The 17647-nt window shown below is 43.8% G+C and overlaps 1 protein-coding gene across 1 annotated transcript in view; it reads right to left on the minus strand.

The window, feature by feature from the left end:
• Positions 1-634: 634 nt before the first annotated feature.
• Positions 635-17647, minus strand: part of LOC126272864 (venom dipeptidyl peptidase 4-like) — a 285445-nt gene continuing 268432 nt past the window's right edge. The window contains exon 14 of the mRNA XM_049976083.1: positions 635-2265. Within this exon, the coding sequence (XP_049832040.1) occupies positions 2134-2265 (132 nt within the window). The 3' untranslated portion in view covers positions 635-2133. The remainder of the gene's footprint in view (positions 2266-17647) is intronic.

Genomic DNA, 17647 nt, shown 5'->3' on the forward strand with positions numbered 1-17647 from the left:
TCCATGCCATGTCGTGTTGCGGCACTTATGCGAACTCGCGGGGCCCTACAGGATATTAGCCAGGTGTACCAGTTTCTTTGGCTCTTGAGTGTATATGTGTCCTCACTTCATTATTCTTGTTGTTTAATATCCTTCTCTCATTCAGTTTCAAAGTAATTTCTTATGCAGCTCGTAACTGTTTTTCCTATTTTCTCTTCACACATCCCACAAATTCCTAATTTAGTCTCTGTTCTTAGTGCACTGATGTGATATCATGTGTTTTTTGAGAAGATGTGAAGCTTAACGAACACAGAGCTCAAACAAGCTTCTCGGAAACGGTATATTGTGTAACCATGGGAACTTTCAATGGCGCTAGTTTCGTCAAAGACGCATACAGCAAGTGCTTTGGGAGCACATAAAGTCAGAATGAAATTGGGTGACATCACTTTTACATAGAAAAGAATACTCACAAAAAGGATTAACATAATATTCGTGATCTTCTTTCTTCATGGTGATGCACAATTCGCAATGGTTAGGTGTTGTTGTATACATAAAGTTCATGATAGAAAAAACAATTACTAGGCAATAACAATATTTGTGGTGACGTCGACTGCACTCTAGGAGCCACTGCAGATAGAGAAAACAACCCAACAAAAATAGTAGAAAAAACAGTTTATTAACACTAGTAAATATTTGATACTAAATACAAGTTGTAATGTATTTTGGTATTGCTAGAGAAATTTCAGTTCGCTGTTTGTTATTGGCAGTGACATCCTGGAGATATCCAGATGTGTGTGTTTAGACGCAAGTGGCGTGGTTTATACCGCACTTAATTCGCCTGATGTCAAGAATGAGCCAAGTATTGTGTTATTTGATAGTTAGTGGTCGCCTTTGAAGAAAATCAAAGCACGTAATGGGTAGTAAGGACTGCACGAATTATTTACCTTTTTAGACCTTTTTTGGTCTTCACAGACTGGCCTTATTACGCCACCGGCTTAGTCGAGCACTTATAAATTGTAAAACTGACGTTTGTGCAAATTTTACATAATAATTTAGTGGATTATAACAGCATGAAATAAACAAATACATCGGTGTCAGGTCTCATGACTCCGAAACTACTGTGTATGTAAGGGTTAGGTTCGGATCCAATTGTCAACGTTAATAGTTTTTGCGTAACTCCTTTTCTCGTTTATTACAATGACGGGGCTGTTTAAACCAGCGATGATAACAAAGTAGCTTCCTATGCTGGTGGAGTAATAGCCCAACCAATATTGACCATAAAGGGTCGAATGTCGAAGATAGTTCGTACAGTTGGAAATTTCTGTACAGCGATAGGAGGAAGTGCCAGAAACAACGTACTAGAAATCCTGACTGGTAGGGGATCCCTTTTGCACGTTTTCCTTGAATATCTCGAAAACCGTTGCCTCAGCGACAACGTATCCCAGTACAGAATTTAACTACATTTAATTTCCTACAAAAAGGTGGTGTTAATTTTTTTTCAGTAAGACTAATAGTTTATGGGTAGCGAGCTACGGAATGTAAAGGCAAAATATAACATTTGTATAAAACGATAGCAGTGGGGACAGCTAAATCACCCTTCATATACTGTTTCAGCTAAGCACATAGTAGGTGGCTGGTGCGAATTCTAAACTGGCGCCACTTGCATGTCTGGCTTTAATAAACTTTTTTGGAACAAATTAGGTTAATTTTGTAAAAAACTGTGTTTCGCTTCTCCAACCCTTTCCTCTTCCACGAAACTAATTTGTCTACCCTCCACATCTTCAGAGCTCTAAACCTAGATATCCTCTCGCCTGACAGGTGAAATTTATGTAACCGTAAATCACCCTTTGCTGTCGTTAGGCACTGTGATTTACATTTTCCATTTTGCTCAAATGGAAAACTGAACTGTCTGATATAAAATAATCGTTAACAATGTGCATGGTATAAGCAGGACCATTTAAAGGTCTGAACGCCATATAACACAGCAAGGTAGGATACAGCTGATGTCCAAAGAGAAGGAGACATTAACATCGACAGTGTGTAAAGTCTTACTGATTTAACTAAACTGCAACGGTAGTTTCTGTAAAACCAGCAGCTATGGAGAAATATTTGCGACAATTTACAGCAGTGGTTAAGACTGGAGCATAAAAATCTCTAGGAGATGAGTTCGCTGATAATGTCGACCAGAAGAGGAGTTCGGTCGAAGCACCTCAGGAAGAACTCGTCGATGGTACGGTACACGTGACCATTTACGCTGCTCAGCTCATGCTCTTCGTCCGGGTAGCTCTGTGAACAGAACGAAGACAGGCAGCAGATAGTAACCACAGTCTAACAAGAAGCAATAAACATTATTTGAACCATAATCGGTCGAGAAATCTGCATTAGAAATATAACACCCAGAAAACAGTTCAGCCGTTACAATTTTAATGAATTATTTATTTTACATACATAGTTTCACATCAAACATGAGATCATTTTATGGTGGTGGCATGATTTCTTGTGGAATTTTAGAAGTTTTTACTAAAATTTGAGAAATGTAAGTGTTTTATGCATAAACATAAGCTCACCGTACAAAATGTTAGTCCCCCCCTCCCATCTTAAAAAAATCACACTGGTCGCTTTGGTATAGTGCATACGGTATAGAACTGCTGACAGACGGTTGCATAACCCTCCATCGCTGACATACAGGTCATGGCAGAGAAATGAAGCGACGCACGGGACGGTTGCGTCGAATCAACGCGGTAAGATGGGGTCGACATAAAGAAGTCTCACACAGGAGCTGTCGTAGTTGGATGTGTACGTGGCCACACTAAATCAAATTGTCAGACTTGTTGGTGTATCAACACGGAGTGTCCAGCACGTATACAAAGAAAGGTGGACCACTCACAGCCATCCAACACGGAGTAAGAACAGTGATCGTGAAAAGATCCTAAAGGACAGCGACTGGAGACGTGTGTCAAAGCCTTGTCAAAGACAGTAGGTTTCAAACCAGACAGGATTTGCAGCTTTCAGTGAATGCAGATACGTCTCAACCAATTTGTGAATGATAATTCGGAAGGAAACTGGGTGCAATGGAAGTTTGGAGTCTGGTACCTCACAGGCCATTCTTCAAAGTAGCACATAAAGCTGCACGTTCTCAGTTGGCCGAACAACACAGAAACTGGACAGTAGGTGACTGTCTGAGACGTGTAGTGTGATCTGGTGAGTCGCGATTTTTCCACTTTTCGAGTGACGCAAGGAGTCGAATGTAACAACGGCCCAATGTGGCGATGAACTCGTAGTATTTGGAGTGGGTAGTTTAGTTCAGACAAGGCGCGGCTAGTAATCATAGGCTCCGAGGTGGAACCGCCACAAATTTATACCAGAATAAATTCCTCAAAAACGTAATACAGAATTTAAATTATCAGAACGCATTTCCCGTATTTCCCACATGGATTCATATGCAGGTCAACGTTTTTGGAACTGTTGATACGTAATGTCACGTGATGTTTTTCGAACAGGTAGTAGCTAGTCTTAAGGCCTCGCCTTGAAATACCGCTCAGCTCTATGAATCAGAGGTTAGGGGGCGTGGTTTCCTCGGGTACAGCGCTTATGGGCTTCCCAAAAGCTCAGCAGAAGAGGGTACTACCTACCCACGTACAAATTTCATGTTCCACTGCTAACATCATAGGGGAGTGAATAGAGTTTCTGAAACATCGTTATCGAATCCCTGTCTCTGTATATCTCCGTTATGCTTTACACGTCCTTGATCGACGTTTAGAACAGATAGTATTCTAGACAATTTTTTTTCTGCCATTGTCTATACCATCCACCGCAAATGTCTCTCCAGAGCGCACTAGACTATGGTAACACAAGTATCACCACCTAGAGAGTTTCACGAATGATTAAGAGAAAAATGTGCGCGAAATATGCCCCTTGCACAAAATACAAGGCTCGCTCAATAAGTAATGCCCAAATTCTTTTTCTCAGAACATATTTACTGTTAAATGTCAGAATTTGGTGACAATATACATCAACATGTCTTGTCCATGTCCTGTTTTTCTATGTAATCTACATCACATTCCATGGCCATATGCCGACGTTGTGGAAGAGCATGTATTCCCTGCTGATAAAAGCTCTTGCAGTAGGCGTACCCATGTTTTCACTGCATGATTGACACTATCGCCATCTTAAAAGTGTGTTCCCTTTAGAGAATCTTTAAGCAGCCCAAAGGGATGGAAGTCCGAGGGTGCCAGATCTGGACTGTAGGGTGGATGAGGCAGTGAATTTGGCGATGCATTCACGGGTTCTCAGACTTTTGTGTGGGCGTGCATTATCGTGTTGGAGCAAGATTTCTGAAAGATTCTTGTCCGATCGAACACTTCGGAAACGGTTCTTGAGTTTATTCAGAGTCTTCATGTATGCCTCTGAATTGAAGGTTGATCCTCTTGGCATCACATTCACGAGAATGATGCCATCACAATCCCAGAAGACTGTCAAAATGACTTTTCCAGCAGAGAGGGCTATCTTGAATTTCTTCATTTGCGGTGAGTGAGGATAATGCCACTCCATGGACTGCGTTTTTGTTTGTAGCGCAAGGTGGTTCAAAGTGGTTCAAATGGCTCTGAGCGCTATGGGACTTAACATCTGAGGTCATCAGTCCCCTAGAACTTAGAACTACTTAAACATAGCTAACCTAAGGACATCACACACATCCATGCCCGAGGCAGAATTCCAGACTGAAGCGCCTAGAATCGCTCGGCCACACCGGCCGGCCGCAAAGTAGTGCACCCAGCTTTCGTCCCCCATAATGATCCGTGACTGAAATCGCCCCCCCCCCCCCAATCGGTCTCAAAACGCTCCAACAATGCAGATGAAATGGCCTTTCTTTAAATCTTGTGGTCCACTGTGAGCATTCCTGGAAACCATTGTAAGCACCTCTTTGTATATAAAAGAGTTACGATTATTGCAGACGCACATCCAATGCCGACCGACAACTGTAGAGCTAATGGTCGAGTTGTGATGCGCCACTTGGCACGAATAATGGCATCTGCACGATTCAGCATGTCTGGAGCAGTGGCTGAGACAGGACGTCCCGAGCGTGGCGTATCATGGGGCTCTTTTGTGCATTTCCTGGGGCTGAAACTTTCTTTACCCATCGGCCAGCTGTATTCGTATCAACTGCAGCAACGCCATACACTGCATACAAACGCTTGTGGATGTCCACGACATTTTCTTTTTGTGCACACAAGAATTCAGTAACAGCACGATGCTTGTAACGTGGATCGTATGTAGACACCATTTCGTCGCTCTACTACGGCTTTGCCAGAACGGTTCGAAATTCACCAGCCCACAGACCAAACATCAAATGTGAAGGACGTTTGTCTATGTACATTAATGGCTTTTTTTAAATAAATGTAGGCCTTACTTATTGTACGACCCTTGTACATCCCGTTACTTTAGTTTCCTTGATCGCTGGCTGCGGGTAACGTGTGTTATTAGCAAGTTTCTTTTTGTGAGTGTGTTACGCCCGAGTTTAGTCAGTTTTACTTTCTTACGAATAGCAGCAGCAGACCACGAATTCGGAAACGAAACAGAATGAATTAAGTGTGAAATTTATAAGGTAAAATGTTAGGACAAAAGTGAAGGGAATGATAATTAAATCAAGACCATAAAGTGTCGATAGGCGTTGATTGCATCAACGGGGACAGTTGAAATCGTCTGCCCCGACTGGGACTCGAACACGGGATCTGCTGCTTAGCCGGCCGGTGTGGCCGTACGGTTCTAGGCGCTTCAGTCTGGAACCGCGTGACCGCTATGGTGGCAGGTTCGAATCCTGCCTCGGGCATGGGTGTGTGTGCTGTCCTTAGGTTAGTTAGGTTTAAGTAGTTCTAAGTTCTAGGGGACTGATGACCACAGATGTTAAGTCTCATAGTGCTCAGAGCCAGGGGTCCCCTATCACTCCAACTGCACACGCTCCACACCATTACAGAGGCTCCACCAGCTTGAACAGTCCCCTGCTGACATCATGGATTCGTGAGGTTGTCTCCATACCCGTGCAAGTCCATCTGCTCGATACAATCTGAAACTAGACTCGTCCGACCAGCCGACATGTTTCCAGTCATCAACAGCCGAATGTCTGTGTTGACAGGCCCAGGCGAGGGGCAAAGCCTCGAATCGGTGCAGTCATCAAGGGTGCACAAGTGGACCTTCGGCCCCGGAAGCCCATATCGATGATGTTTCGTTGAATCGTTCGCACACTGACACCTGTTGATGGCCCAGCACTTGAAATCTGCAGCAATTTGCAGAATGTTTGCACTTCTGTCTCGTTGAACGATTCTCTTCAGACGTCGTTAGTCCTGTTATTGCAGGGTCTTATTCCCGGCCGTAACGATGTCAGAGGTTTGATGTTTTACTGGATTCCTGACACTCACGGTACAGACGTGAAATTGTCGTATCGGAAAATCCCCACTTCATCGCTACCTCGGAGATGCTGTGTCCCATCGCTCGTACGCCGACTATAAGATCACGTTCAAACTCACTTAAATCTTGATAACCTGCCATTGTAGCAGCAGTAATTGATCTAACTGTGCCAGACACTTGTCTTACACATACGTTGCCAAACGCAGCGCAGCATTCTGCCTGTTTACAGATCTCTGTATTTGAATACGTATGCCTATATCACTTTCTTTGGCGCTTCCGTGTAGGTATGTTCATTAATCTCTGTGTTCATGGAGTAAGCTGAATAAAATAATAGTGTCAGTTTCTCCTGCCAGGTGAAAATGTGATGCTGTAAGCAGTCAGAATGTTATGTGGGTGCAAGAAAAGGGGACTAACGGTCAAACACATAATGGCGGTTCTGACACATTTATTAGTATATTGCTGCAAGTTACAAAATGTTTCAGTATGGCCTCCTGACTTCGCAAAGTGCTCCATCCCTGACAAGGCGTGGTCGACAGTTGCTCGCAGTATATCTGGTGTAATCAAAGCCATACGTCGTCGTATGTCAGGGCCGGCCAAACGCTGCACAGTGTGCAGACAGGCGGAAGTGCTGCACATGTGCGCATCAGCGACATCTGTTATTAGACTTGTGTCCTAAATGAATGGCGGTGGCTCCACTTCCCTGTTTATGTTGTACAAGCATGAGCGCAACATACCCAGTCTCGTTTATCCCTGGTGACCGTAACCTCAACAGAGAAGTATTGAGAAATGGCAAGTACTGTGAAAAAGCAAACGACGGGAGATCTATGTTCTCAGTCGTTTAAAAATTGACTGGGAACTGTTCTTTTTTTGTAGCCGTTGGTGAAAACTCACAGTGTTTGCTGTGCCGCCGACCAATAGGCGTCTAGCGTATGTTTTCAATTGAAAGGCATTACAATACATATAACAAAGACGATTGTAGTGTACTCAACAGTGAAAACGGCAAACAAAATTAAATGTCCTTCAGAAAATGGATGAGACACATCAACTCGATTTTACTGTACGTCAAAGTAACTGATACTTCTTGAACTCTTATATTCTTGTGTTACATTTACGTCTGTTTTAATGTACGCTGTACAATGTACTGTTTTCAATTTTCCAGAATGACAACCACACTAAATCTTCTCTGCGAGCAAGTTTTAAAATCGCATTAAGAATTGCACAATCTGGGAAACCCTTTTCCGAAGGGGAGTTTGTGAAAGGGTGTCTGATTGATGCTGCAGAACTTGTGTGTCCCACGAACGTTAGCAGGTTTCAAGAAATCAGTCTATCCAAACAAACAGTGACAAGACGTATCAGTGCTATGACCGGCGATGTGCACAGGCAGCTAATAAATAAGGCTAAAGACTGTGTTGACTTTGTTGCTTTCTCTGTTGCGCTCGATAAAGCAACAGATCTTACAGATAAAGCCCAGGTTGTGATATACATACGAGGTGTCGATAACGCACTTTGTGTAACAGAGGACGTTTTGGACTTAGCACCTTTGAAAGGGCCTACTACAGGTGCGGACTTACTCCAAGCTGTCGAGCAAGCGATTGACGGTGTCGGTATGGACTGGAATCTGTTAGTCTCAGTGACCACAGATGGTGCACCATCAATGCAAGGCCGTCAGAGAGGACTCATAGCACGGATGCGCAAAAAGCTATGGCGCACAGACGAGACGTTGTATGGAATTCTCTGCACTCTGCATCGAGAGGCGCTTTGTGGAAAATCAGTAACGTTAGCAAACGTCATGCAAATTGTTGTGCGTACTGTAAACTATCTGAAGACACGTGGGCTTACGCATCGCCAGTTTCGGCTGTTCTTGGAGGAATTAGGAGCGGAGTACGGCGACATACCTTACTATACGGAAGTACGCTGGCTCAGTCGAGGTAAAATGCTGAAAATATTTTTTTATTTACGTTTGGTCATAGTAACATTCTTACATGACAAGGGAAAAAGTGAACCTATGTTGGAAGACCCTTGATGGATATCAGACCTTGCATTTCTCGTGGACATTACTTCTCACAGGAACAGCTTGAACGTCAGTTTGCAAGGTGAAAATAATTTAATTTCTGACATGTTGGAAAAAGTAAATGCCTTTGAAAGGAAGCTTGCGCTTTGGGAGAGCCAGCTATTGACAGAAAACACTGCACATTTCCCGACTCTTGGACTGGTCCACGGAAGTGCTGGATTTCAAGAATACGTGTCAATAATTGTAAAAATTAAGGAACAATTTCGAGCACGATTTGCACATGTTACGAGTTTGTCTCCTGTCATTCGCCTCCTCGCTTGACCGTTCTTGTCGTCAGTTGAAGATGCTTCGAATGATCTACAGATGGAAGTGATCGACCTACAGTGGAATACAAGACTGAAGGATAAATTCTTTGCAGTGCGAAGTACAAAAGAATTCTACGAAAATTTTTCACAACAAGAATTTCCACGACTGCACCGAGAAGCCGCGAGAGTTATGTCCATGTTCGGGTCGACATATGTTTGCGATTTTTCTCGCTGATGAAAATGAATAAATCAAGGTTTCGATCAAGCATAAGTGATGAGAATCTTCGCAACTGCTTGCGTTTGTCAATGGGCCGTACTTTTGTGCCCGATATTAACTATATCATCTCTCATGGCCAGTGATAAACAGGTTTGCATTTATTCCTTTCATAATTAAAAATTATTTTTTACTAACTGTGTATTAGTGCCTCATTCTGCTCCAAGTTACATTATTATCAAGAAAATCGGTCATTAAACCAATTGTTCCAATGTATACTTACATATTTAGGGTTTTTTTGATGTATGAAGGGCTACGCTCAGCTGAAGTCGATAAAACATAACATTCATCTAATTGTCGGTTATTATGCAGATTTCAGACGGAACTGACGAAAGATATAGCAATAATGTTATTGAAATAACAGTTGATCATCGTGAGATCTGCTGTTATCATTCTGTTCAGAGCTCAGTGAGACAGAAATTATGTGGGTGTAACTGAGGGCACCAAGAATTAGTTATAGGAAACCTTGCATTAGTTTAATGTTATTTGAAATCATGAATAAGGTTCGTTGGAAGTCGCTAAGTGCTCTCTTCCTTACATACTAGATCAAAAACTTTACGCGTATTTACGTGCCGTTAGTCAAGCTGCCTTAATAAAAACCCATGGGCGTTAACTGTATTACTTGTCTTAGTGGGTTAAACTGTTAACATAAAAGTAGACGTCTCAATGAGTAGACTGTGGCAGTATTTTAAATGTTTAATACGTGGAATACCTTCCCATGGTCGGCTTGCAAGCTGTGGAAAGAGTACTAGAATGCGCCAGTACAGAGTATCCCAGCAAGTGCATACAGCGACATCTGTGCGTAGAAACATGCACTACATGAACGCTGACGGCTGCGGCGTGCACGCTGGGACATGGAAGTTGCACATGTGCACGAGCACCGCACGCATGCAGAATTTCTGGCAGGCCCTGTACGACGTATGCTGTCCTTCAGATCGGGAAGAGTCGGATTACATCTCTGATAGGCAAAATCTATGACACGTCCCCACAATCAGCAGTCACATGGATTTAGGTTGGGAGATCTGGAGGGCCACACATGTTGAAGTTGCCCAAAGATGATGAGGTTGTAACCGAAGCTTTGTAGAAGCGAATCTTTCACCTGGTAAGCGACATTTGGTGTTGTCACCCCATCTTTCATGAAAATAGTGCTGTGGACTTAAAGAAGAAAGTCGGAAACGAGGGAGCAGAGAGGGCTGCGAAGAAGATGCGAAGAGGGCATAAGCGCCGTGCCGACTGGCCGCGACCCACTTCTGCAGCACCATCAAGATTAGGCACTTCAAGACCACCGAGTTAGGCATTGTGTATACTGAAGAATATTCTTTATTTTGTCCGATGCCCTTTGCTTGCAACACATCTGTTGAGCACAAAGTATTGCCACGTACATTTCGTAACAAAACTCATTAACACGATTTGCTCGAATTGTTGTCTAGCGATCCGAGAAGCAGGTTTCCTAGACACGCCATCTCTGACAACTAGGCAGGATTCAACATTGGTGACGAGTTAAAAGAAAAAACCCTGTTCCGGCATATCGACAAGCTCAGGCACGAAGATTGCGAGAGCAAAGAAGGCGGTGAGACAACGTCAGCCAATAGCCCGCTAACAAGGATTGCACCACGACTGGAGCGTCCTATAGCCGAAGACAATATAAACGCCACGCCTGCCAGCCTCGGCGGGACAATATTCGGACAGTACAAGGAGAGCAGTTCGTGGTCTTGCGGTAGCGTTCTCGCATAGCGCGCACAGGGTCCCCGGTTCGATTCCCGGCGGGCTTAGGGATTTTTCCCTGCCTTGAGATGACTGGGTTTCGTTGTGTCATGTTCATCATCATTATTCATCCCCATTACGGTCGGAGGAAGGCAACGGCAAACCACCTCCGCTAGGACCTTGCCTAGTACGGCGGTGCGGGTCTCTCGTTCCATACGCTCCTCGGAGTATGGGACCTCACCATCATTCCTAGGAGGGCGCTACGATAGCAGATATCAATTGCTTATATGGACCCTGTATACAGCAAAGGACTTTGTTTGCATGTCGCCCATCGCTTATGACACCATTGTAAATTCAAAGTTAAATGTCGACAATCTTCTTATTTGTAACAAAAATTATTAGTGTGATTTGCTTGAGTTGTTGAATAGCTATCTGAGAACGCACCAACCTTTAGGCTCCCTATAAGCGACGAGTGGGCAGGACCCACAAACCCTGTGCCTGGCGGCCACGGATTTTCTTTTCTGCAGACCAAGGCAACACGTTGACATTCTATAGAGCATTTTGGGTTACAACAGCGGCATGTGGGCGAGCATTATCGTGATGGAAAACACCTCCTTGGATGCTATTCATGAATGACAGCACAACAGGTCAGATCACCACTCTGATATACAAATCTGCAGCCAGGATGCGCTGTCAAATAATATCGCACACAGAACCACAACTCAGGTTTAGGCCCAGTGCGCCCAGCGTTCAGGCCCTCAGCAACCTTCCTTCTAACCGACACACGACCTCACTGACACTGAGGCACAAACCAGCTTTCATCAGTAAACACAACAGGCCTCTAACCTGTCCTACACTGAAGTTACAGACGGCGGTGGTTTGGGTTAAGTGCAATGCAAACCACAGGATGCCTGGCTCGGAGCTGTCCTTGAAGTAACCAATTTGTAGCACTTCTTTGTGTCACTATGGTACCAACTGCAGCTCTGATTGATACTGTAGATACAGTACGATGTGACAGATCCGTATGCCGAACACGATGGTCTTCCCCCTCTGTAGTGCCACTTAGCCGTCCGGAGCCAGGCCTCCTTTCGACCATATACACTACTGGCCATTAAAATAATATGGGCATTACTTATTGAACGACCTTCGTACATGTCGGTACACAGAAGCCACATAGTCTCTGCTCTGCCGCTATCATTCGTGCTTTAGTTCAGAGAGCCTCATCCTTGTTGCTGTTGTAGACTACTGGCCATTAAAATTGCTACACCAAGAAGAAATGAAGATGACAAACGGGCATTCATTGGACAAATATACTAGAACTGACATATGATTTCATTTTCACGCAATTTGGGTGGAAAGATCCTGAGAAATCAGTACCTAGAACAACCACCTCTGGCCGTGATAACGGCCTTGATACGCCTGGGAGGCAAACAGAGCTTGGATGGCGTGTACAGGTACAGCTGCTCATGCAGCTTCAACAAGATACAATAGTTCATCAAGAGTAGTGACTGGCGTATTGTTACGGGCCAGTTGCTCGGCCACCGTTCACCAGACGTTTTCAGTTGATGAGAGATCTGAAGAACGTGCTGGCCAGGACAGCAGTCAAACATCTTCTCTATCCAGAAATGCCTCTACAGGACCTGCAACATGCGGTCGTGCAATAATATGCTGAAATGTAGAGTTTCGCAGGGATCGAATGAAGGGTAGAGCCACGGGTTGTAACACATCTGAAATGTCCTCTGTTCAAAGTGCCGTCAATGCGAACAACAGTAGACTGACACGTGTAAGCAATGGCACCCAATACCATCACACCGGGTGATACGCCAGAATGGCGATGACGAATACACGCTTCCAATGTGCGTTCACCGCGATGTTGCCAAACACTGATGCGACCATCATGATGCTGTAAACAGAACCTCGATTCATCTGAAAAAATGACGTTTTGCCATTGGTGCACCAAGGTTCGTCGTTGAGTACACCATCGCAGGCGCTCCTGTCTGTGATGCAGCGTCAAGGGTAACCGCAGCCACGGTCTCCGAGCTGATAGTCGATGCTGCTGCATACGTCGTCGAACTGTTCGTGCAGATGGTTCTTGTCTTGCAACCGTCCCTATCTGTTGACTCAGGGATCGAGACGTGGCTGCCCGATCCATTACAGCCATGCGGATAAGATGCCTGTCATCTCGACTACTAGTGATACGAGGCCGTTGGGATTCAGCACGGCGTTCCGTATTACCCTCCTGAACCCACCGATTCCATAATCTGCTAACAGTCGTTGGATCTCGACCAACTCGAGCAGCAATGTCGCGATACGATAAACCGCAATCGGGACAGGCTACAATCCGACCTTTATCAAAGTCGGAAACGTGGTGGTACGCATTTCTCCTCCTTATACGAGGCTTCACAACAACGTTTCACGAGGCTACGCCGGTCAACTGCTGTTTGTGTATGAGAAATCGGTTGGAAACTTTCCTGATGTGAGCACGTTGTAGGTGTCGCCACCGGCGCCAACCTTGTGTGAATGTTCTGAAAAGCTAATCATTTGCACATCACAGCATCTTCTTCCTGTTGGTTAAATTTCGCGTCTGTAGTACGTCATCTTCGTTGTGTAGTAATTTTAATGGCCAGTAGTTTATTTCCGTGACCACCGCTGGCAGCAATAATGTACGGTGGCTATATTTCTGCCGAGTCTTTCCGCAATATCGCAGAAGGAACATACACCTTCTCGTAGCCATGTTTCACAACCTCGTTCAAACTCAATGAGGTGACGACAATCGCGTGTTTGCCTCCTTAAAGGCATTCTTGACTAACATCAACTCACCATGTCTAACCTCAAAGGTAACGAACGATAACCACCGTTGCAGCGTGTATTTAAAACAAACCTAATTTGTGTCCTCATAATGGCGCTACTAGCGCCACTCTTATGCAACTGGCGCGAAATTTTAATGAACGTCACCTTTCAGATGTAGAAACACACCTACCAACTTTCGTTTATGTCGCACAACTCCCTCTTGGTGCTTCTATTCTTTTTCCGCTACTGCAGGTACGCTGCATGGCGACGCAGTAGATGTCGAGATGATGTATGGTTCCCAGAGTGTTGAAGCCACCACGAGAAATAAAAGCCCCAATGATATCAAACAGTGGAAAACACAGGATGCAATAATGACAATATTATGAAAAGCATAGATCGCTACTCACCATATAATAAAGATACTGTGTCGCAGACAGACACAACAAAATGACGGCTAAAGAAGCAAGTTTTCGGCGAAAAGGCCTTCTTCTAAAGTAGACAACACGAAAGCGGAAGTAGGACACAAAATGAACAGTGCAGTAGATAATAGTACACAAAATCTGAATTCGAGTACCTGCGAGGCCAGGATGACGAGTAGCGCACAGCGCTTTGTCCAGTTAGAAGGAAGAGAGACGAATAGCAGCAATAAGCACCTCATGGCTGTAGAAAAACTGTTGCACCAACAGGTAGCCGAGTTACGCCGTCGGACGTTCAACATCAAACGGATAGGAAAGAGGGATACCAGTACAGGGACAACGTATTGTCAAATGGGCTGCACCAGAGAAAACAAAGCCAACATTTAGTTCATAGACACTGTCATTCGCGGAATGGTCACTGATGTTTCGGTAGAGGAACTTTTAACAGAAGTAATATATCAAATAAAAATTATCGGCGGCGAAGATTTCTAAAAGCAGTATTCCGCGTCAATATTACGTCTGAAATTACTGAGATAAAAGTATCCTAACCTTTGATGGGCAACAAATTCCTCAGTACAACTATTCCCATGGGACACAGTGTGAAGTGGCCCTCTACGAGTAATCGGTTAGTATATGTTACAACTGTCTAGTGTTCGGACATACTAACAAACCGGTGTAATGCGAAATTCCTTGAAGTTTAGAAGGTAGTAGATACGGCACTGACAGAAGTAAAGCTGTGAGGGTGCGGCCTTGACTCGTGCTGGCTAGCATAGTAAATAGAGCACTTGATGGCGAAAGGGAAGTTCCAGCTTCGAGTTTAGTTGTAATGTGAGAGGAAATTTCATATTCGCCATAAATGATAAAAACACAAATAGCAAGACGAAATGGAAAACGCATGTAGCGTAAATGATCAGCATAAAATAACTCAAACAAATAAAACCATAATCGTGAAGCTGAAGAAAAGAATTAAAAATTCTGACCAAACTACTCAAGTCTAATGCCCTTCCAAACTCAAACGGCGTCAATGAAACCACCCCTTTCCCTAGATCATTGCTTCCCATGCATTTTGCTGTCGAAAACATTTCACAGTACGACGAGCAAAAGGAAGACGTTCTCGACAGCCTTTGACACTGCTGCACCCCTCGGACGATTCAAGCCAGCAACCCTATTGTACGTTATTGCACCCATTTCGCATGCGATGCGACTGAAATTTTTGTACTGGTGTACAGAGAAGAACCATTCGACGAAATCTGAATAACACAGGAAGCAGCAAAGGGTGTTTATATTCTTTTCAGCCCTCCTGTTTCGCGCCCTACTGTGGCGAGATCTGAGAGGGGTGCGACATTTACACACGCGTTAATAAAGCAGCAAACGGTCCTTCTAAGACCCCCTGTTTAGGAGCACCATCAGTGCCAGCCACCTGCCTCTGTTGACCACTTTACAAGTGTACCTGAATAGAGACAACAGTGTGGAGCAGAGTGCAAACTGTGGGCGCCAGTTGTAGCCGCTCTCCGTCGATCTGCTGTCGTCGACTTCTCTGATGTAAGATATTGATGTTGTTATCTACTGTATATGCCCGACCTTTCGTTATAATTACACATCAGATGGAGCAGCCACAAACACCTTCACTTTAACAGCGACTAAATTTCAGGTTTTCATAATAATAATTAGGTAAAGTATAATAATAATTAGGTAAGTAAAAGAGGGGCAGCAGCCTTTTCAGTAGTTGCAGGCGCAACAGTCTGGATGATTGACTGATCTGGCCTTGTAACACTAACGAAAACGGCCTTGCTGTGCTGGTACTGCGAACGGCTGAAAGCAAGGGGAAACTACAGCCGTAATTTTTCCCGAGGGCATGCAGCTTTACTGTATGATTAAATGATGATGGCGTCCTCTTGGGTAAAATATTCCGGAGGTAAAATAGTCCCCCATTCGGATCTCCGGGCGGGGACTACTCAAGAGGACGTCGTTATCAGGAGAAAGAAAACTGGCGTTCTACGGATCGGAGCGTGGAATGTCAGATCACGGGCAGGTAGGCTAGAAAATTTAAAAAGGGAAATGGATAGGTTAAAGTTAGATATAGTGGGAATTAGTGAAGTTCGGTGGCAGGAGGAATAAGACTTCTGGTCAGGTGACTACAGGGTTATAAACACAAAATCAAATAGGGGTAATGCAGGAGTAGGTTTAATAATGAATAGGAAAGTTGGAATGCGGGTAAGCTACTACAAACAGCATAGTGAACGCATTATTGTGGCCAAGATAGATACGAAACCCACACCTACTACAGTAGTACAAGTTTATATGCCAACTAGCTCTGCAGGTGATGAAGAAATTGATGAAATGTATGATAAGATAAAAGAAATTATTCAGGTAGTGAAGGGAGACGAAAATTTAATAGTCATGGGTGACTGGAATTCGTCAGTAGGAAAAGGGAGAGAAGGAAACATAGTAGGTGAATATGGATTAGGGAGAATAAATGAAAGAGGAAGCCGTCTGGTAGAATTTTGCACAGAGCATAACTTAATCATAGCTAATACTTGGTTCAAGAATCATAAATAAAGGTTATATACATGGAAGAATCCTGGAGATACTAAAAGGTATCAGATAGATTACATAATGGTAAGACAGAGATTTAGGAATCAAGTTTCAAATTGTAAGACATTTCCAGGGGCAGATGTGGACTCTGACCACAATCTATTGGTTATGAACTGTAGATTAAAACTGAAGAAACTACAAAAAGGTGCTAAATTAAGGAGATGGGGCCTGGATAGACTGAAAGAACCAGAAGTTGTAGAGTGTTTCAGGGAGAGCATAAGGGAACAACTGACAGGAATGGGGGAAAGAAATACAGTAGAAGAAGAATGGGTAGCTTTGAGGGATGAAGTAGTGAAGGCAGCAGACGATCAAGTAGGTAAAAAGACGAGGGCTAATAGAAATCCTTAAGTAACAGAAGAAATAATGAATTTTATTGATGAAAGGAGAAAATATAAAAACGGAGTAAACGAAGCTGGCAAAAAGGAATACAAACGTATCAAAAATGAGATCGACAGGAAGTGCAAATGGCTAAGCAGGGATGGCTAGAGGACAAATGTAAGGATGTAGAGGCTTATCTCACTAGGGGTATGATAGATACTGCCTACAGGAAAATTAAAGACACCTTTGGAGAGAAGAGAACCACTTGTATGGATGTCAAGAGCTCAGATGGAAACCCAGTTCTAAGCAAAGAAGGGAAAGCAGAAAGGTGGAAGGAGTATATAGAGGGTCTATACACGGGCGAAGTACTTGAGGACAATATTATGGAAATGGAAGAGGATGTAAATGAAGACGAAATGGGAGATAAGATACTGCTGCGTAATGAGTTTGACCGGGCACTGAAAGACCTGAGTCGAAACAAGGCCCCGAGAGTAGACAACATTCTATTAGAGCTACTGACGGCCTTGGGAGAGCCAATCATGACAAAACTCTACCATTTGGTGAGTAAGATGTATGAGACTGCGAAATACCCTCAGAATTCAGGAAGAATATAATAATTCCAATCCCAAAGAAAGCAGGTGTTGATAGATGCGAAAATTACCGAACTTTCAGTTCAATAAGTCACAGCTGCAAAATACTAACGCGAATTCTTTACAGACGAATGGAAAAACTGGTAGAAGCGGACCTCGGGGAAGATCAGTTTGGATTCCGTAGAAATGTTGGAACACGTGAGGCAATACTAACCTTACGACTTATCTTAGAAGAAAGATTAAGAACTGGCAAACCTACGTTT

Source organism: Schistocerca gregaria, chromosome 5, assembly GCF_023897955.1.
Source record: "Schistocerca gregaria isolate iqSchGreg1 chromosome 5, iqSchGreg1.2, whole genome shotgun sequence".
Classification (NCBI taxonomy): domain Eukaryota; kingdom Metazoa; phylum Arthropoda; class Insecta; order Orthoptera; family Acrididae; genus Schistocerca; species Schistocerca gregaria.